The sequence below is a fragment of the Oppia nitens genome, unplaced genomic scaffold, assembly GCF_028296485.1.
Source record: "Oppia nitens isolate AA-2021 unplaced genomic scaffold, nextdenovo-longstitch-racon4-pilon3 scaffold19_pilon_pilon_pilon, whole genome shotgun sequence".
Classification (NCBI taxonomy): Eukaryota; Metazoa; Arthropoda; class Arachnida; order Sarcoptiformes; family Oppiidae; genus Oppia; species Oppia nitens.
This window is the reverse complement of record NW_026533198.1, coordinates 1,217,501-1,241,337: the sequence shown is the minus strand read 5'-3', so window position 1 is coordinate 1,241,337 and position 23,837 is coordinate 1,217,501. Positions and strand designations below refer to the sequence as shown.

General features: G+C 19.8%; 2 protein-coding genes across 2 annotated transcripts in view; both read right to left on the bottom strand.

Moving 5' to 3' along the window:
• Positions 1–816: 816 nt before the first annotated feature.
• On the bottom strand, positions 817–11,846 carry LOC128966170 (uncharacterized). Its single transcript, XM_054312985.1, has 4 exons — positions 11,331–11,846; positions 6,374–6,571; positions 5,605–5,823; positions 817–993 (listed from the first exon to the last, which is right to left on the bottom strand). Exons 1-4 carry the CDS (start codon positions 11,844–11,846, stop codon positions 817–819), a joined length of 1,110 nt encoding a protein of 369 aa, XP_054168960.1.
• Positions 11,847–20,535: 8,689 nt separating this feature from the next.
• The window catches only part of LOC128966169 (uncharacterized), an 8,974-nt gene continuing 5,672 nt past the window's right edge, over positions 20,536–23,837 (bottom strand). Inside the window, exons 6-10 of the mRNA XM_054312984.1 lie at positions 22,474–23,388; positions 22,212–22,396; positions 21,234–22,147; positions 20,934–21,149; positions 20,536–20,840 (exon numbers count right to left, since the gene is read on the bottom strand). Coding sequence (XP_054168959.1) covers positions 20,536–20,840; positions 20,934–21,149; positions 21,234–22,147; positions 22,212–22,396; positions 22,474–23,388 — 2,535 coding nt within the window. The remainder of the gene's footprint in view (positions 20,841–20,933; positions 21,150–21,233; positions 22,148–22,211; positions 22,397–22,473; positions 23,389–23,837) is intronic.

Genomic DNA, 23,837 nt, shown 5'->3' with positions numbered 1-23,837 from the left:
AATAGGATAATAATAATAATAAACATAACATTTACAGTACATTAATTAAACTGTATAAATACAGTATATTTAACTATAATTGTGTTTTATATTTGTTTGACATTATATATTATATATTTTTATTTTTAAAAGTTAGGTATGATATGGGAATGTACTATAAAATACTATACTATAATATAGTACTGTATATATATATATAACTTACGGTATATTAACATATATATATAATGATAGTATTGATAAAACTGAGAGGAAAGGTGTGTGTGTTTGTGTGTGTGTTATGTGTTTGTGAATATATATATATATATTGATATAATAATAATAATAATAATATCATTGAAACTGTTTGTATATATATATATTCAATATAAAGTTTATGACACAATGTGTAGGTGTTATATATATATATAATCTGAAAACTAAACTTTTGCGTAACTGTCAGTATAGCTAATAACTAAATTAAAATATCAATAGTTAAGTAGTATTTTTAGACAATAGATAAATAGACAGATAGATAGATAGGTAGGTAATTGGATATATCATTAATTACTTGAAGTTTTTTTTTATTATTAATTGATTTTATATTATATATACTGTATTATACTTTATATATATTATATCAATCATACAATCATATAATAATAATAATAATAATTATAAATGATTAAAAAAAACAACAACAAAATTTAAAATAAAAAAAACAATATATTAGAGACAATATTCAATATTTATAGATTAATTCAATACTACTATGAATTTTCTTATTTGATTTTATTATTATTATTATTATTATTTTTGTTATAAATAATTTTTATTTTAGATACAATTCATGATATAATAGGCGCCTCTATTCAGGTCAACCCTTTCGGCGGCCAGTCGTATATCAGTTGGACAAAAGGTACCCAAAGGACAGACACAGTTACGGGTAACGAACCGGGAGTGAGGAGACTCTGTTATACCCATACAGGCTTCGGCTAGACTGCACACCGGGGGCTGTAATTGTGGAAAAAATTATTAAAAAAAAAAATTTAACATTAATTTTAATTTTAAAAAAAATGTTTATTTTAAAATTTATATTTAATAGTTAGTATTATTAATAATAATTTTGATATATATATATATGCAGTAATAAAGTAAACAAAAAAAAGTCTAATATAAATTAAAAACAAAATTTATAATATTTATTATCATTATTATTATTATTATCATAAAACACTATACACTTTACAATTGTATAATAAGGTATCAAAATTACTACCAACTAAAAAATGTTATTTTTTAAAATTTATATTTAATTTAATTTATATTTAATAGTTATTATTATTATTAATAATTTTGATAAATATATATGCAGTAATAAAGTAAACAAAAAAGTCTAATATAAATAAAACAAAACTTATAATATTTATTATTATTATTATTATTATCATAAAACTCTTTACAATTGTATAATAAGGTACTTATAATAAGGTAATTACTATCTACTAAAAAATGTTTTTTTAAAAAAATTATAATAATAGTTATTATTATTATTATTAATTTTGATATATATATATGCAGTAATCAATAATTAATTATTAATTATAATTTTTAATTCAATATAGAATTTAGAAACAAAATAAATAATTTTTTAATTATCTATTGTATGATTTTTTTTTGTAGATTAATAACATTAATAATTAAAAATTTTGTTCATGTAAATTATTCATCATTAAAAAATAGTGTATTTTAGATTTTTTTAAAAAATAAATCTTTCATATAATAAATTTTAAATTTAATAAATATTTTTTTTTGTAAATCTCAATTGTTTAAAACAAAAGTAATTTTAAAAAAATTAATAATAATTATGTATTTAGATTAACATGTATTAGAAATTATTATTTTTTTTTAAAAAAAAGATTATAACTATTATTTGACAATTAATTATTATTATTTTAAAAAACCATAATTATAATATAATGTATTCACAGTCACTGTCTAATCAATAAGTTAAACAAAAAATTATAATATTTATTATTATTATTATTATTATCATAAAACACTTTACACTTTACAATTGTATAATAAGGTTTCAAAATTACTACCTAATAAAAAATGTTATTTTAAAATTATACAAATAGTTATTATCAATAATAATAATTTTGATATATATATATATGCAGTAATCAATAATAAATTTATTATTAATTATAATTTTTAATTCAATAGATTCAATAATTAAATGCACAAAATACTACATCTATAATATAAAAATTAATTATAAATATTATGTTCATTAAAATACTGTATTAATATTACACAATAACTTATGTAATATTTATATAAATTTTCTATCATATGTTTTGCTATATTTATTAACAATTATTTTATTAAAATTATTTTCAAAAAAAACATAATACATAATATCATTGGATATCATAAATAATAATAATAATTCATAAAATTATATCTATTATTTCATATATATATATATTAATATAATGATCTATAATTAGTAAATATAGTCTATGGATATCAAATAACGCGGGTCGTTTTTTAAATAGATGATTATACTCATATTAATATTAATAATTATATTATTATCGTATAATAAAATTTATTATAGTTAATGGATGATGATAATTGATGGATGATAATTATTATTAATAAATTTAACAAATCTAATATTTATAGTATATATATATATATATAAATTAGGTATAATGTACTGTATATTAAAATTTGATATTATAAGCACCTGTATGCAATTGATGACCAGTGGCTATATTTAACAATTAATTGCACATTTTATTAATCTTATTTCTCATTTATATTTTATTTAATATTTTTTTTATCTCTTATTACATATAATTAATTTATCTATTAATAGAAAATATTATCTTTTAATTAAAAAATTTAAATAAAATTTAATTTATCTTTATAAATTATTTTTATTTAATACAAAATACTGTAACTAAAAATGTTTATTTAAAAAAAATGCTTATCATTTTAATATAAAAAACAATCAATTTTTTAAAACTATAATTAATATAATTTATAAATATAGTCATATATGTTGAAAACATATTTTTTAATATTAATTTTCTTAATTATAAATTTTTTATTAAAAAAAACTATTGTAATTATAACTTATAACTTAAACTATTACTTAAATAATTGTAATTTTTATTTAAAACTTACACCCACTTAGCAAACAAAATTAATTAATTAAATAAAATTTATTTTTGCATTTAATTGTAAATTAAATTTGTAATTAATTATTTTTTTTATATCTAAATAGATAATAAAATACACATATATATAACTTAATTTATAATATCAAAAAATATATATATTTACAGTATATATACTTTTTCAATTTAAATGTAAAAATTGTACTTTTAGTTTATATACAGTAGTATACCCACACACATACAAACACTTGTAGTAAACAAAAAATATTTACTTTATTTTATATACATTAAATGTTTGTAGAAATAAAATAGTTTTTTTTTTGATAATACAGTAAATAGTATTCAATAACATAAAAGTTTCAATTTTATATCACAATATTTAAAATATATTTATATATTTAAAAACATTTTAATAGACTCACTATTGATATTATTAAGATATTTATATTAGATTTAATTTGAAAAATGTTATTATAATTATTTTGTATGTATTATAATAATAATAGGATTCAATCGATTTAACTATTATAATGATTATATGGTTAACAATAAATTGTGTTTATTTTTTATTTAATACTATTAGGTTTTAAATTTTTATCTAATATTTAAATTACTTTTTTAAAAAATTATTACAATTAAAACTATAAAATTAGTAAGCATGAAAAAAAATTTATAATAACTAATTATTAGTTTAATTAACTAGCATAATTATCATAAAATAATTATCTAGAAAAATAATAAATAATTTTAAATTATCTATTATATTTGTAGATAAATAATATTAATAATTAAAAAATTTTATTCATGTAAATTATTCATCATTAAAAAAATTTATTTTAGATTTAAAAAAAAAATCTTTCATATAATAAATTTTAAATTTTTTAAAAACAAATGTAGTTTTTTTTTGTAAAAAAATTAAATAAATAATAATCAGTAATAATATGCATTTAGATTAACATGGATTAGAAATTATTGAAAAAGATTATAACTATTATTTGACAATTAATTATTATTTTTTTTTTAAAAAATCATTAATTAATATAATGTATTCACAATCACTGTCTAATATAAGTCAAACAAAAAATTATAATATTTATTATTATTATTATTATTATAAAACACTATACACTTTACAATTGTATAATAAGGTATCAAAATTACTACCTACTAGAAAATGTTATTTTAAAATTATATAAATAGTTATTATTATTAAAACTAATAATTTTGATATATATATGCAATAATCAATAATAAATTTATTATTAATTATAAATTTTAATTCAATAGATTCAATAATTAAATGTACAAAAAATACCTACATCTATAAAATTAATTATAAAATATTATGTTCATTAAAGTATTAATAAATATTACACAATAACTTATGTAATATTTATATAGATTTATTAATATATCATATATTTTACTATATTTGTTAACAATTATTGTATTAAAAATTTGTAATAAATCAAAAACAATAAAGTTGTTAAATATTTAGTTTAAAAATTTCTAAAAATATATATTTAATTTGTTTTTTTTATTATTTCCTTAAAACTAAATATTTTTAAGTATTAGAGAGTTAGAGGGGAAAAAATAAAATAAAAATTTTTATAATGAAATTATTTTTAAACATTTTTAAAATATTTAGTATAATTTTTACAATTACTAATAAAAATTTAATATCAATAATACAATAATAATACTTAAAAAGATTTCAAAGATTATGTTTGCAAAATATATATGATTTAAATAACATTTGTTTGAGTGGTGTTTCAAAATATATATATATATATATATTAGAGATAATATATTATATAATAAAAATATTTTTAAAGTGTAAAAACATAAGCTAATAATCTAATAATAATAATAATACCAAAAATAATAACACATAAAAATATTATTATTTAAATATAACTTCAATAATAATTGTTTCTTAATCTTTTTCAATTATTATATAATTTTTAATTTGTTTAGCATTATATTAAATATATATATAGTTTTAATATAATATTGTATTTATATATATATATAATAATAATATTTACGAATATTAAACAATTTATTATAATTAGTTTAAAACTAACTATTATTTATTTATTTTTTTAAATAGACAATTAAAAACTTATTTTATGATTAAAAAACATTTTTTCTAATATTAAATGCTATTTAGATATTTACACATAATTAACAAAAAATTAATTAAAATTTAATTAGCATTATATTAAATATATATATATATAGTTTTAATATAATAATGTATTTTAATATATATAGCAATATATATATATATATATATATATATATATATATATATATTATTCATAATTATATATTTATGAATATTAAACAATTTATAATAATTTGTTTAAAACTAAATATATTTTTTTAAATAAACAATTAAAAACAAAACTAAAAATAATTTACTTACGGTTTTGCACTGGTATTGTGTGGCAATAATAGCTGTAGTGTCGTCAATGTCGTCAAATGTTGTACCGTTACGTACAAACAGATGATGGCCCGGACACTGACAGTGTATATGATTGGTATTAACATTGATATCCATTGTCAGATAACTGGTCTCCAAATAGCTTGTATAGACTATATCATCTTTGCCACAGTGTTTGAGTATAGGTGCCCGATTGCAGTACTAATAATAGTAGTTATAAATCATAATAATTATTATTATCAAATATCTATTGAAATTTTTTTTGGGGGTGGGGTGGGGCTGGTATTGTAGTTATGGACAAATAGAAATTTATGGGTAAATTTCTCATGGAATATGATTTTATTTTCAATGGAAATTTTACATTATTATTGAAACTTATTATGATTACACTATAGTGTATATTACAAATATCATAGCATATTCCTATATATGATATATACATGTATATACAGTATATATAGATATATATAATTAAAATAGTTATTTAATTATAATTTTATTTATTTTTTTAAACTTTTAATAATAATTAAATACTAATATTATTATTTAGTTTTTATTATTTCAAATGTTATATTACAGTATATAAGCTAACAATTATTGACATATAAACAACAACAACAAAAATTTTAAATTGGTATCTCATAGACAAAAATTTTTAATTTCGAAACTTTCAAGAAATTTCTCTTTAATTTTGCCAACTCTAGTGGTGGGGTAGGGTTGAGGTGGGGTGGGGTAGGGTAGGTAGACATACCTTATACTGATCATTGCCATGGGATATTGTACGGCCGTCCATCGGATTCCACATCATCGGGCACTGGACACCACCACCACCACCACTACCTCCATGTCCTCCTCCACGGCACCGGCATATCGGTTGCCAACTGATGCCCATATTATTGAGTTGAACGTAACCGCACACTGACTTATCATCCATACATTCAGGCAATGCCTAAAATAATTTTATTGTTTTTTTTTAAATTTATTATATTAATAGTATTAAAACTTATTATTAAAACAATTATTATTAAAGAAAATTGTAATCATATTGTTTTTTTTAAGTATTTTTTATTGTATTTTTATTTGCAATATATATCATATTTTTATTAGTAGCTATATATATATATATATATACTGTATAACAATAGGCGCTTAATATTATTGGATGTACTTAACACATACACACACATACATACACATATATATATAAGTATATATAAATATATATATACCACAAAAAACAGTGTCAATATTAATATATAAATAAATATTGTGTCAAAAAACGTGTTATACATGTTTTTTTGTATCCATAAGTACCATATAATATCATACCGTATATTATATAAGTGTTTGATACATATGTACTGTACATACAATATATATATATACAATACAATATATATATACACAATATATAAGTACAAGTGGTGGTCATACAAAAAAATATATTATTTTATTTAATCAAAATATTGTTATATATAATAAATATTGTCAGAAAAATATGGGATATAATAAAACATAAGATATATATATATCATATATATATTATATATTAATAGTATTAAAAATATCACACGTTTTGATGATTATAATGTTATGCAATACTTAAATATATAATTATTATTAATAATAATAATAATAATAATTTTAATAGTAGTAGTAGTAGTAGTAGTGTAGTAGTAGTAATAATGTATTAATAGTTTATTATTAGTTAACTGAATTAGTATTCAATTAATAATATCATATCAAATACTATTAATATTATTATTATTATTAATTTTTAATGAAAATGTTAATTCATTTTTCAAAAAAAACTTATATCAATGATATATTTTTTTTATAATAGTTCATTCATTTAAATTATTTATAGAAAATATAAATATATATATATATATATATAATTTCATTAACATTCAAATCCATAGCTCATCATTATATTACATATGAATTGTCTGATTATTATTATTATTATTCCTGTAGTTATTGTGTGTGGTTTAGGCGTAAAAATAATTAATTTTTTTATATATAGTTTTTTATGAATTAAATTCTCTGTCACATTAAATAATAGAAATAATTAAATGTTAGACTATTATAATTAAAATTTTTATATTTAATATTAATTTTTTGAGTCTAAAACAATATTTCATAAATAATAATTTATATATATATATATATATACAGTATATATACCTGTACTATAAATTCACACACTATTATATAAATATAATTTTATTTATAATCTATAATCTATATAAATAAATATATTTTTTAATTTTACATATTTATCATATGTTTGACATTATAAAAGTTAAAAATATAATGACAGCAGCAATGAAAAAAAATAAAACCATTTTAAACTACATTTAAAAAAAATTTTACAATATTTTGAATTGAATTAAATTTGATTTTTTTATATATATATATATAAATAAATAAAAAAAGTTTACTTTCTATTGTTGTTATGTAACATAAATTGAATGAAATAACAGTTTATTTATACATACAGTGAATATACTGTATATATATATAAAGGTTAGAAAATAAGAGTCAGATTTAGGAGATACTAAATATACTGAAAACTATTATTATTATTATTATTAGTATTATTATTATTAGTATTGTATAGACTATTAGGAAAACTTAAGTAATACCTAATGATGTGATTCAACAAAAGTCAAATCAAATCAAAAAAAAGAAAATTTTTCAAAAATTTTATTTATATCTATAATGTTTCAAATCTTTTCTGAAAAATCTTATTTATTTTATTTAAAAATTAAATTAAATAATAGTTTTTATCTCTCTTTCTCAGAAATTTATGAATAAACCGTTTTTCATTAATTAAATTTTAGTGAAAAAAATAAATAAATATTATTTTTTTTATATATATATAGACATTTAAAACAAAATTACAATATGGTTTAGATTATTATTTTGAACTAATATTTTTGATAAATAACATTATATTAATAATTAATATTTATTATACACTAGTATTTTTTGATTGTAAATAATTTTGAATATAATAAATATGCAATATTTCAAAAAATTTTGTATATAAAAGTATTATAAGTAAATTTTTTATAATATATATATATATATATATAATAAATTATATAAATATTATAGTTAATATAGTTATATAATCAAAAATAAATTTTATCTAAATATTTTATAATCAAAAAATTTAAAGTTTATTTTTTCCATTCAATGTTTAATGTATAATATTTATGATCTATATAAATATTTTATTAATTTTTTTTGTAATAAATTTTTATTTTACAAGATTTAATAAAAAAAATTTACTTAAATTTCAAATGTCTATAAAAATATATTGATATATTTAGATTAGTTTATTATTGATTATATAGTATATACTGTAAATTGTCAATTAATTTTCAATAATTTTTTGTTATATATATATATATAAATATTTAATTAACTGTTTTCTTATTTTGGGATTTAAATCTGTAATTAATAAATTTTTTTGTTCAATAAAAATAAGGATTAAAAATAGATATATTATATAATCAATGGGAAGTTTACTTTGACTTTGTTTACGGAAAACTTTTATTTTTCTAATTGTTAAAAACAATATAGACTTTTCAAATAAATACAATTCAATACAAATAATTACAATTAAATCCTACACTTTTAGTTAGGTTATATCACGTCAACATTATTATTATTATTATTATTATTAGTTTATTTTGTAGATGTATTGTATAAACTTAGGTTAAAAAAAACAATTCAATATAAATTAAATATATATATACAGTATATTTCAATACTACAACTAAATGATAGTAAAATTTTTATAACAATGTGTAATTGAAAACACATATAACACCTACAAATAGTGTCATCAGATTTCAATTTAGTTTGTAAAATACAGAGAGAGAGAGAGAGAGAGAGAGAGAGAGAGAGAGAGAGAGAGAGAGAGAGAGAGAGAGAGAGAGAGAGAGAGAGAGAGAGAGATTTAGTTGTAAATCTCCTAAATTGTAATAATAATATGTGTAATAAAAATGATACTAAATATACGTTATCTTTTTTTTAAAAAAAAAGATATTATTATTTGTTAATCTATTTATTGATTTATTAGAGAAAATTGATTTTTAGATTGTTTTAACTAATTTTATTTAAGTTTTGTTTATTTTTTAAGTATATACCGGTTTATAAATATTTTTAAAAAATTATATTAAGTAATATATTAAATTAAATTGTTTATATATTATATATATATAAATATAAAATATAATATAATATAATATACCTGTAATATTGTTATTATAATTATAGTAAAATTAATTAATAGTAACTATTATAGTATATTAAATTATATTAATATGATATATGATATATCTCTGTATTATTTAAAGTATATAATATATATATAAATTCATAACAAATAATTAATATTATATAATTAAATAGTATACAATATATTTAATGTATCAAAATATAATAATAATAATATTTTTCTAAGTATTACTATTATATTTGGTTTATATGGAAAAATTTATTACAACAACAACAACAAAAAATATAATTAAATTTCCAGAAAATTTTAAAGTTATTTAGTTATATTTCGATGACATATATATATTTATATATACATTATAATGTATATAAAAAATTTATTTATATGTTAACCTAATGTTGTTATTTTTACGTATCATTTCTAATAGTAAAAATATAGTTTCAATTGTTAACTTAAATAAAATCTATAGGGATCACTTAAATTCACTGTACTATTAAATCAATACAATTATTCAAACAGACAATTATATTTACAGTAATACTATTGAGAATATTCATGTATATATATATATGTGTTGGTGTTTATGTATGTATGTGTGTTTGGTGTGTATGTATATATGTATTGGTGTTTATGTATGTATGTATGTGTGTGTGTTTGGTGTGTATGTATGTGTGTCTAGTATGTATGTATTTGTGTTGGTGTTTATGTATGTATGTATGTATGTATTTGTATTTGTATTTGTGTTTAGTGTGTGTGTGTGTGTGTGTGTGTGTGTGTGTGTGTGTGTGTGTGTGTTGTGTCTGTGTTGATGTGTGTGTGTTGGTGTGTATGTATGTGTGTTTAGTGTGTTGGTGTGTATGTATGTATGTGTGTGCGTGTGTTTGTTTGTGTTGGTGTGTGTTGTTTTAGTTAAATAAAAATAACATTACAATTAGGATAATAAAAATAATATAAAATACAAATAAAAAAAAGAGAAAACTGAAACTAAATAACTTGAGTTAAAACAACATACAAAACACTTGTAGTAATTTTTTTTTTGTGTTAATGATTAAAATACTACTATTAACACAACATTCAAATTTAATGGTTGTGTTCATCAATTGAGTTAATTGATAGAGAAAATAAAATTAATTTATACTTTAAATATATATATCAAATAGCTATCTATCAATGAATTTCAAACAGTAATAGTATTGTTCATCAATAGAGTTGAAGTGAAAGAAAGAAAGAGAGAACGAAAGAGAGAAAGAGAGAGAGAAACAAAAAATAAAATTAATTTATACTTCAATATACAGATTTATATAGAAATATATCAATGAATTTCAAAATAACAAAATTAATAGTATTTTTCTTATATTTTGCACATACAATAAAATAAGTTATATTTTTTTTTAAAAATAGTTGACTGACTATCTGTCTGTATGTATAGTACGACACACAACTGTCCTCTCACCTGCTGATGATGACCAGCCGATGATTGGCTACGTTTGGCTATTATTGTATTGATTGCGTTGGCTATGGGATCATCAGCTGTACCATCATATTGACGGCCGATGACGGCTGCTGCTGAACGATGATGATGTTGAGGTAAAACACCTGCACCACCAGCACCCGTACTCCCCATCATCACCAACGGTATACCCCCATCATCGACTATACCACTGCCGCCACTATTACCGCCGCCGCCAATAATACTGATACTTTCGCCAATACTGGTCACCGACAATATAATAGCCAATAGTAGACACATTTTAGCTGACATTGAACTCAATGGTGTTGGCGATGGTGTTGGTGGTGGTGGTGATGGTCGTCGATATCTTCTACTATGGCTCAGGTAGTTATTATTATTATTATTATTATTGCTTATATATGATGTACTGTTAAACCTTGTTGTTGTTGTTGTTGGTGGTGTCGGTATTATATCCACTATATTATCGGTTATTATTGTTGTCGACGACACGTATTTCATATTTTTTTTTAATTATTTGATAACAAAACAGTGAAAAAAAATTATTATTATTATTATTATTCAAAATATATAATAATTAATATCTTTTTATTTATTTGAAAAAAAACTTATCAAATTAAACAATTTTTGTTTTGTTAGTAGTATTAGATTTGCACACACAAAAAAATTTAGTTTAAAATTATTTATTTATATAAATATATTATATATCCACAAAAATTTCAAGTTATATAATATAACTATTATTTATTTTATTTGTTTGAAGTGCCGATACTAGTAGTAGTAGTAGTAGTAGTAGTAGTAGTAGTAGTAGTAGTAGTAGTAGTGATTGTTTAACAATAACTACTATACCGATGAATGATAAGTGTGTGTCAAAAAAAAGTTTTTCAATAAAATTTATTTGAGAGAGAGAGATATAGTTAGGAGTGGTAGAGATAAAAGGTCACTACAAGTGTGTGAGTGTGTGTGTGTGTGTGTGTGTGTATGTACTGTAAGTGTTTGGGGAAAGTTGTCTTACGGTTTAGACATTTATTATTATTGTATTATATACGGTATATATACTGTATGATTGGCGCACGTATTCACCCATAGAGTATAGGAGTCTGCGTTTATGATTATATATATATACAGAATATACTGTATATATATATATATATATAATATTTTTTTTTTTAAATCATAAAATGTTTTCAAATAAACTATAATTTTTTTTTAATTAATATATAGTTTTTTTTCATTGTTACTACATTTTTATTAGTATTTAATTTTTTTAGTAGTTTTTTTTATTAATGATACTATTTTTTAATAATTATAATAAAAACTATATTTAATTAAAAAATACAATACAATACATTATGATGATGATGATGATTATGATAATAATAATAATAATAGTTATGTTATTTTTTTCATTAAAAAAATTTGTAAAATATGTATAAATATAGAAAAATTTAAATATTTCTAGTTTTATTAAATATAATAATAATAAATTTTTTTTTATATAAATAATTATACTGGAAGTTTAATTACTTTTATTTTTTGTTGTTAAAAAAATAGATAAATACAATATAGTTTATAATTATATAATAAAAAAATATTATTATTATTATCATTCAAAATTTTTGAAAATATTATCAGTAATTTTCAATAAAAAATTTTCAACAAAATTTTCAACAAAATTTTCAACAATAACAAACAATATTATCATATTTTTGTATTAAATCTATAAATAATATTTTAGATTTATTTTATTTACATGTATACTAATGAGCTAATTAATAAATGTTTTGATAATGATTAATATGACGTTTTAATAATAATAATAATAATTTATATAAATATTTTTATTAGTTTATTAAATATCAGTTTATTTTATTTTACATAATTATTACTACTAATAATAAATTTAATTTTACAACAACAAAAAACAAAATTAAAAAATCAATTTATTTTGAAATTTATTTTGTAAATAAGTTTTTTTTTGATAAATTTTAAATAATAATAAATTTATATTAAATAAAAAGTTTATAACATTTGTTTTTCTGGAGTTAATAATTTATTTATTTATTTATTTTAATATATTAAACTAAATAAAAACTATTTAATGTAAAAAAATATTAATCAATATAAATTAGTATTAGCATCATTATTAGTAATTTAATTATTATTATTTTTTATATTATATTATATTATAGTATAGTATAGTATAGTATTCATTGTAGTGTATCTATTAATAACAATAAAAAAAATTATTAACAATTTTTTTTAGTATTATTAATATTATTTAGTCTAATGAATATAAAGATATTAATATATATATATATATATATATATATATATATATATATATATATATATATATATATATATATTATATTATGTATTGTAAATGCATTTTTCAATTCAATGAATGATATATATATATCCCACCCTAAATGTCCATTTAATTTATATATATATATAGGTATTATATTTTTGGTATTTTAATAAAATTACCACACATTTTGTTTAATAATATTAATATATTAATAATAATAATAATAATAATACACTGTTAATCATCTATTTTAATTTTGAGAGTATATTTAACACTATAAAAAAAATCTATTAATATAGCCATATATGATATATATATATATAAATATATATGTAATGCACTTTTATATAAAATGTTATATTTAATTAATATAAAAAATTATATAATGTATGTATTATGTATGTAAAAATATATATTTAATATGTTTTTTTCAACAACAAAAAATATAATACTATTAACTTATTGATGATTCATTGAAAAGTTTTTAGCAATTAGTAAAAACATTTTATTATTATTATAATTAAATCATTAAAAAAATTAAAACTTATAAGCTAATTTGTATATTTACAATATATGTAAATCTTTTAAAATCATATTAAATAGACTTTATATTTTATATTACATTTATTTTTATTTTTTTGTAATAAAAATTCATTGAAAATATATACACTATAAATCAAATAATCATTTAATATTAATTGTATTTTAAAAGTATATATATATATATATATATATATATATATATATATTACTGTATAATTACAAAAAATATTAATATAAAATACAATTAATATTAAATGATTATTTGATTTACAGTGTATTTTTGTTTAAAAAAAGTTAAATAACAAATTTTGTAATATAAAATATAAAGTCTATATATATACTGTATATATATATATATATATATATATATATATATATATATATATGTATTTGATTTATATATTATATATATTGTAAACTATATATCAATGAAAATAAATTTACATTATTAAGTTGCATATTTACTATATCATAATATTTATTACATAATATTTATAATATAATATTCATAACATAATATTTAATATATTAGTCTATATTATTGATGATTTTAAAAATATACAGTATGTATATATTAAACTGTTTTATAAAAAAAAAATATTTTAAAATCTAAATCATGTAGTAGTTTAGTATTTTAGTTACATATTTTTAGTATAAACAAAATTTTTAAATTAGATTTTCAATATATAATTTATGATTTATTATATATTTATTTTTTATTATAAATAAAAATGTTATAAAATATTATTTCGTTAAAAGTTTAATTCATAAAATCTTTTTACAAAAATTTTTATTATTGATTAGTTGAATCAATTATTTAGCTTATACTTAGAAAACTAATTTTTATTTATAAATTATATTTATTTTTTATTTTTTTTGTTACACACTTTCATAGTAAATATGTTTTATAAATATAAATTTTATTTTCTAGTTATATATATATATTATTAAAATACAAAATTTATTATTCATTTTTGTTATAATAATCTATTTTTAATAATATTTAAAGACATTTTTCTACTGAATATTTATTTTAATTCAATTTTAACAATGAATTGAATTTCTAAATACAATAATTAACTTAAATTATTGAATATATAATTATAATTTATAGAAGTTATAAATAAATTATACAAATAGATAATAATAGTTATGAAAAAAATTGTTTTGAATTTAATCTATCAATATCTATAAAGTTTATTAATAATTTATTTTTATACAATACATACAAAAATTTTTTAAAAAAAAAACTTTGATATATATTTTTTTATTAGTCTAAAAATATATTTATTTAATATATATTATATATAAGTAATTGAATTGATTTTTACCTGAAAAAACACCTACTGTTTAACACACAAAATAACAACTATTATTCAATAATATATATTATAATATATATATTATTCAATAGTTTTAATTTTGTTTTAGGAAAATAAAATAATTTATTAAAATACAACTCACTATGAATTCTTACATAAATTATTTTTTTTATTATTATTCAATTCATGTATTTTCAATATACAGTTATATACAGTATATATATATATATATATATAAAATAAATTAAATATAAAGTTTACCGGGTATTTAATTTTGAAAATTATAATCAAATTCAAAAAATAAAATAAAATAAAAATTAAAATTAAAATAATTGCAACATATCACCTAAACGCTTAAATGATATATATATTTAAATTTTTATTTTCAAGTATAAATTTATTTTTATATACAGTATATATAACATTACAGTTAAAGTAATAGAAAAACTTTTAAAAAATAAAAAATTATTTATTTAGTTATATATTTTTTTTGCTGAAATGTGTTATTGAAGATAAAAAATTTATAGTGAATTATTTATTTTATTTAAAAAAAAAACTAAATTTGCTGACAAATTGATTTCAATCCTATAATAATAAAGTTAACAAAATAATTGACTAATTTATTCATTTAATTGCAAAAAATTTAAATTAAAGTTAAAATTGTTTAAAAACTTATTTTTTGCTGAGATTTTATTTAATATCTTTGAAAAAAATTAGCATTTAGTGTATATCAATAGTATATATATATATATCTATACAAAAAAAAATAACTATACAGAGAGAAAAAATTGTTGATTAATATTATTTTATTTTTTTGTAAATACAATAAATATTTGAAATATTTATTTATTTTTATTTGTAGTTTTTATGTGAGTGAGTAACTTAATTAAATTTTGTAGATTTTTTTGGTAATAGTAGTTATTATTGAATAAATACAGTTTATTTTATAAAAAAAATAAGTAATAGATATCATATATATATATATATATAGAAATTTTTTTATTGTATGTTTATATAACTTTATAACAGTTATAGAAAAATATATATATTCAAAAAAAACTTGAAAAGTTTTGTTTTCTGAAATCTATACGAGCCTTTTTTGTGTGTGTGTGTGTGTGTGTGTGTGTAGCAATTTTTTTGCGAATTTTGAAATTCTGACTTCAGATTCGGTTAGAGGACTACTAATAATGTATTGAAAAGTTGCATTAAAATTTTGATATCTCTTCGGGATCATATAGAAAATGGCGGCCAAAGTAAAGAAAATTTTAAGAAAAAATATTTTAAGTATAAATTTGAATAGAGCATCAAAAGCAAGCATAAAAATATGCATTAAAATTTTGATATCTCTTCAGGAACATAGAGAAAATGGCGGCCAAAATAAAAAAAAAATTTAGGTAAAAATTTTAACGTTTAGAATTGTATAGAGCATCAAAAATAAGATATAATAAATTAAAATTATTTTTATTTTTTTAAAAATGGCGGCCAAAGTAAAAAAATTTAGGTAAAAATTTTAACGTTTAGAATTGTATAGAGCATCAAAAATAAGATATAATAAATTAAAATTATTTTTTTTAAAAAAATGGTGACGTATAAAAAATTAAGGTAAATTTTAGCGCTTAGAATTGTATATAGTATTAAAAATAAGATATAATAGATCAAAATTATATTATTTTTTCAAAAAATGGCAGCAAAAGTATGATTTTAACTGTTTATTTTGTTATACTAAATCATTTAATACCAAACATGATTATATTTGTTTATTTCATTATATTAATCATCTGATACTCTACATGACTAGAGTTGAGTTTATTTTGTCATACAGAGTAATTTGATACCCTACATGACTATGGTTGAGTTTGTTTTGTCATACCGAGTCATTTGATACCCTACATGACTATGGTTGTTTATTTTGTCATACCGAGTCATTTGATACCCTACATGACTATGGTTGAGTTTATTTTGTCATACCGAGTCATTTTATACCCTACATGACTATAGTTGAGTTTTGTTTGTCATTCCGAGTCATTTGATACCCTACATGACTATGGTTGTTTATTTTGTCATACCGAATCATTTGATACCATACATAACTATAGTTGAGTTTATTTTGTCATTCCGAGTCATTTGATACCCTACATGACTATGGTTGAGTTTATTTTGTCATTCCGAGTCATTTGATACCCTACATGACTATGGTTGAGTTTATTTTGTCATACCGAGTCATTTGATAACCTACATAACATTATTTAAATTATGTATATTTTACCAGTTTTTTATTTTTGTTACTATATAAATTAATACTATATAATTATACCAACTATTTGGTTTCAACATATTTATGATATTCAAGTTTTTTTTCTAATAATGCTTTCTAGCATTCTTAACTGGTTTTATTATAAATTACATGAAAATAAATTCTACACAAAAATTCCTAAAATATTTTTTTCCGTTCAAATTGTTATTAATAATAATAATAATATTTTATATGATTAAACATTTTAATAGATTTTTTTTTATTTATCAATTATACACAGTTTATAAATGTTATATAATAGTAATATATATTATTGTATAGTAGGATATGCCATCAAATACAGCTCTATTTATCTATCTATCTATCTGTTAGCTACCTGTGCTCAGTATAGATAGAGTATAATATAATAACCCCATAATAGCGTAACTAATTTTTGAATTTAATTAATATATCTATATTCAATAAAAATTACCATGATTAAAATTATATTTTTTAATTTCAATTTTTTTATAAGTTTTATATTATAAAACTAAAATAATTACATATATATACTGTATATATATTTGTTTGGTTTGTTTGAAATAATTGTAATTATTTTTGTTTGTTTGTTTGTGTGTGTATTTGGTCACCCTGATCAAATTAATCAATCAATCACAAACAAACACACACACACACAGTGTGTGCAATTAACTAACATTTGACAATTAGAAAGATTATATATATATATATATATATATATATATATATATATATATATATATAGAGAGAGAGAGAGAGAGAGAGAGAGAGAGAGAGAGATATAATACATTTAATCTAATGATATATTAGTTAATGAACCTATAATTAGGTTGGAATGTAATTAATGATGTTTTTATATATATTTAGTTTTTCGCCCAAATAATACTAATAATAATTATTTTAAATAATATAAACTTTTTTTTCTTATAGTGTTTATTAATTATTTTATCTTGAGCAAACTTTTTTTTATTTATTTAGTAAAATAAAAATAATTACTAAACACTTTTAAAAAGTTACTTTTAAATTTTCTATGTCTAATAACAGTTAGAAAAATTAGTAATATTATTATTATTGTTGTTAAATAAATTTTCTAGATTATAAAATTATTATATATTAAATTATTATTTTTTTAAATTTACTAATATTATTTATATAGTTAAAGTAAAATCACATTTATTGTAGATTCAAAATGAGTTTATTTAAAATTTAATGTCAAAATTTTTTTTTACTGTAGATTTTCTATAAATTTATATATACTGTATATACAAATATATTATAATTTACAATACAATATATATATATAATAAATATATAATCTATTTGAAATATATAATTTTTATTTATATAATATATTTTTATAATAATACCATTAACTAATACCAATAATAGATATACTATTATATAATACAGTTAATAGTAATAATAATAATAATAATTAAAAAAAAAATTAAATCACAAGTTTATTAGCTTTTTTGTTCATTATTTTTATTAATTTATTTTATCCCATAGTTTTCTATCATTTGTTAATATTATTATTATTATTATAATTATTACAGTATTATATATCAATAGAAATACAGGTATATATATATATATATATATATATATATATATATATATATATATATATATATATATATATATTAAATAGAAATGTGTTGTTATGAATATTATGTTATTATTATTAAAAAATATATCAAATTTATTTCATAAAATATGAATGAGTATGTATTAAATATTAAAATATTAAAATATAAATAGTTTACTATACTATGGCTACTATGACTATAATAAATAATTTAAAAATCATTCACTTATTATTATTATTATTATAAATTTATTACACATTCAGTGCAATGGAAATTATTGTGAATTTTATTATTATTATTATTATTATTATTAATGTATTTCTCATGAATGATGTATTTCATGGAATTTTGTTACCAAAAAAAAAATTAAAATAATTTTTTTTAATCAGAATTTATTTGGAAAAATAAGAAATATTTTTTAATATATAAAAAAATATTTATTTATTTTTTCAAAATAACATTTAGATTTTAGATTTAAGTTTTATTGCTATTATTATTATATCATATATATAAATGAAATGTTATTATAAAATATATTAAATTAAATTTATATATATATATTAATTAAATTATGCTTATTATTAATAATACAAATATGATTGCTAAAAGCAATTTTTTGTTATTATTATTAATAAATTTTATAAATATTTTAAATTTTACAAATATTTTTAATTCAATATAATTTTATTATCATAAGACTCCCGACGCGCCATCAAGTAATACATAAAAATACGTTTTAAATTTTACCATGGTGGTTTATTAATTTTAATCAATATTAATTTTTTTGACTAAAAATATTGATTAAAACTTTATATATATATATATTTATATTTATATTAAACAACAAAACTAATAATAATTAAAAATATTAAATTATTTAAACAAAGTTTGATAAAATCATATAAATTAAATTTATTTTATATTTATATATATATTGCATTATACAGTATATTGAAAATTATTATATTATATACAGTATATATAAAATACATTATATAGATCACCCAATAATTTATTTTTTTTAATAATTACCCGATAATTGATAACTATTTATATATATATATATATATTTAAATTTATGTAAAAATTAATTTTTTTATATATATATATTTAAATTATATAATTAAATACAACAAACAAACAAAAAAAATCAATACATCATTGCTATAACTTTTTCAGACTCGACTCTATGAAAATCAATTAAATGTTGTCTTAAATTATTTAGTGTCTGAAAGACAACCGAACAGAGACTACAATGGATTGTCTGTTGTTGTGGTTGTTGTTGTTGGTGTTGGTGTTGAAGACTATAGCTTTGTTGCTGATGATGATGTTGAAGAAGACTATGAAGATTATGATCATATATAACAACATTATTGTTTGGTGCAGAAGAGGAGGATGTATTGGTGGTCCCATCACTAGTAGTATTGGTCGGTAAACCATATGTCGCCGGATGTACTGTCGATGATGAAGAATCGGTATTTGTATTATTATTAGTAGTAGTAGTATAATAATTATTATTATTATCATCGCAACAGCTATTGTTGTCACAGTTGTCATCATTTAGTTGTTGTTGATTATCACCGAAATCGCAACAAAACGATAGCTGAGAGGAGGTATCGCTGACGACATTATTAATAGATGTCGTCGTCGACGAAGTATTTGCGATATCATTAATGTCGGCAAATGTCTGATGATTTTCATTACCACCGATAGTCAACATATGATGATTACCGGTAATTGTTGTCAACTGCTGCTGTGTGGGAACTGCGGTGATAGTTATCGGCGATGAAGACATTGTTATCAGAGCTGCTGCTGATGATGACGATGACGACGACGACGACTGATCACCACTACTACCACTGGAAGTCACAACAGACAGTCCGTTCAGTTCGTTATTATTATTATTATTATTACTGTTCGGACTATCAATAGTGGACACAACAATAACATCCAGTCGTCGTCGTTGTCGTCCATCTACTCCTTCGGACAACAGTTGCATCTGATTTCTTGTTTCATTCAACTGACTATCATTAGTGGTATCGATGATTGTCTTAAGCGGCGACGACGACGACTGCTGACAATCGGTCAGCGAAGTCAACGATGAATGCATTTTCGAGTGATTCTTCAGTTCTTGTTTTTCGATAAATGCTTTGCCACAGACCAGACATTTGTGTTTACGATCGCCGATATGTCGGCGGACATGTTTGGCCATATTTCCCTGGGACAGGAACTGTCGGTCACAGTATTTGCATTGCCATCGTTTGAGACCCAAATGCGAATCTTTATGCATCCGGAAGTTGGTCCGCGACCGGAATGTCTTACCGCAATCGTCGCACTTGAACGGCCTGACATCCGAATGGATGATCATATGGGATGTCAGATGACGTTTAATGGTATACTTTTTGCCGCAAATGTCGCACATGAACGGCCGTTCGCCGATATGGCTGCGTATGTGTGCCGTAAACCCGGTTTTATCGGCCAACAGTTTGCCGCAATATTCGCATTTATACGGTTTGACGCCCGAATGTGTCCGATAGTGTCGCTCCAAATAGCTTTTCGATCGGAATGTTTTGCCGCACTGTTCGCACATAAACGGCTTGTCCTCGTTATGGATGTGCGAGTGTTGGTTGAGCTCCGACTTGGATATGAATGCTTTGCTACAAACCGGACACTTGTAGGGACGGTCCGGGTTTTCGTGTATACGTTTGATATGATTGTTCAGTGCTGTCTTATTGAACAGTTTGAGACCACAGTGCGGACATCTGTAATAATAACCGTTAATAAAACCCCACATAAGAACCGGTATGTCATATGTTTAGGACATACCTATTGGGATTGTCATCGCTGTGGGCCAGCATATGTGTCTTCCAGGAGTACTCCCAACCAAACAGTTTGCCACAGATATCGCATTTAAGATGTTTGGACGCCCCGTGAGTTCGGTAATGACTGCGGAGTCGGGTCTTACTGTTCCAAACGGAACCACAGATTTCGCACTCGAAGCCTTTGCCAGACTTTTTTTTTTGTGGATCAAATAAAAAAAGGATTAATTATTTCAGACATTAACTTCAGATTTCAGACAAATTATTACTTTTTGCTTAATTTTATTGTCGATATCATCTGTTATTACTGTTGTTGTTGTTGTTGTCGTCGGTTTGAAGACGTCTTGCTGTTGTTGCTGTTGTTGTTGTTCATTATCAACAATATCTTCTTCTGTATCATCAATGGTCCGATCATTGGTAGTACTACTGATCATCAATTGTTGATTGTTTATGATTAGTTGGTCGATACTATTATTGGTGGTCAATATAAGTCTGTCATACAATGATTGTTGTTGTTGTTGATGATGATTGATATTATCATCAATAGTATACTGATTGATCATATTGTGATGATGATGATGGCCATCATTGATGGTACCGTTAGTAGTGGCCATCAAATCATTGCCACCCGGATCGTCGCAGGGGTTACTTTGATTGTCACTTTGATGATTGTGATGAATACCGTTTGGATGGTCACTACCACCACCACCGCCATCGCCACCACCACAACTACCGGCGGCAGCGGTAATACTATTAAAATCAAGATCACAGTAGACAAGTCTCTGGGGTTGTGTAGCCTTACGGCGGCGAAGTGGTGGACGACTAGCCGACGATAGTCCATTGCAATCAACACCACCACCGCTGTTGGTCACCACTTGTTGTACTAACTCGACAAAGCTTTCGTCGCTACAGCAATCAGTATCCGTATGTATCATCTGATGATAGCTATTGTTGTCGTTGTCTTCTTCTTCTTCTTCTACTTCAACGACTACTTCGTCTTCTTCTTCGACTTGAGAAGAATTGTTGTCATCAACAACAGCTGCTGTCAGATATTTGTTGGCCGAAGAAGAAGATCTGATCAACGATTGGTGGGTCAATGATGCTGTTGTTGGTGTTGTTATTGTCTGAAAATCATGGGAACCATTGATGATAATGATATCGTTGGCCACTAATGAGTCCATTGACTTGAAATCGGCGAAACAGTTTAGTCCAGACATTCAGACACTTTCTGTTTGTTTGTTTGATTGTTTGTTCAATTGATTTGAATCATTGATATAAACTTTTTTTTTCTGTTAAGCAATTAATTAATTAATTATTTATTTATTTAATAATTAGAAATTAAAAGTTATAATGAATTTTAAAAATTTTTAAACTATTAATGAATTTCTAATAAGTGTCTAAAAAATAATTAGTAATATTATTATTATTAAATATATATTATATATTAAATTTATAGATTTTTTTTAAAAATATTATATTTTATAAATGGTTTTTAATTAATTTTTTATAATTTCTATTAATTTATTATTAATTAATAATAAAAACTACCCGTTTGTGTGTGCATTAATTTTTGAATTTAAAAAACAAATTAACCATGGTTAAATTTTATAAATTTATTCTCTACATATAAATA

Excerpts from the sequence above, each read along its gene's own strand:
- LOC128966170 (XM_054312985.1), bottom strand. The coding sequence starts at position 11,846 with ATGAAATACGTGTCGTCGACAACAATAATAACCGATAATATAGTGGAT. Across the intron at positions 6,572-11,330 it reads CGGCTGGTCATCATCAGCAG|GCATTGCCTGAATGTATGGA; the intron begins GTGAGAGGACAG and ends AAATTATTTTAG. Across the intron at positions 5,824-6,373 it reads ATGGCAATGATCAGTATAAG|TACTGCAATCGGGCACCTAT; the intron begins GTATGTCTACCT and ends TACTATTATTAG.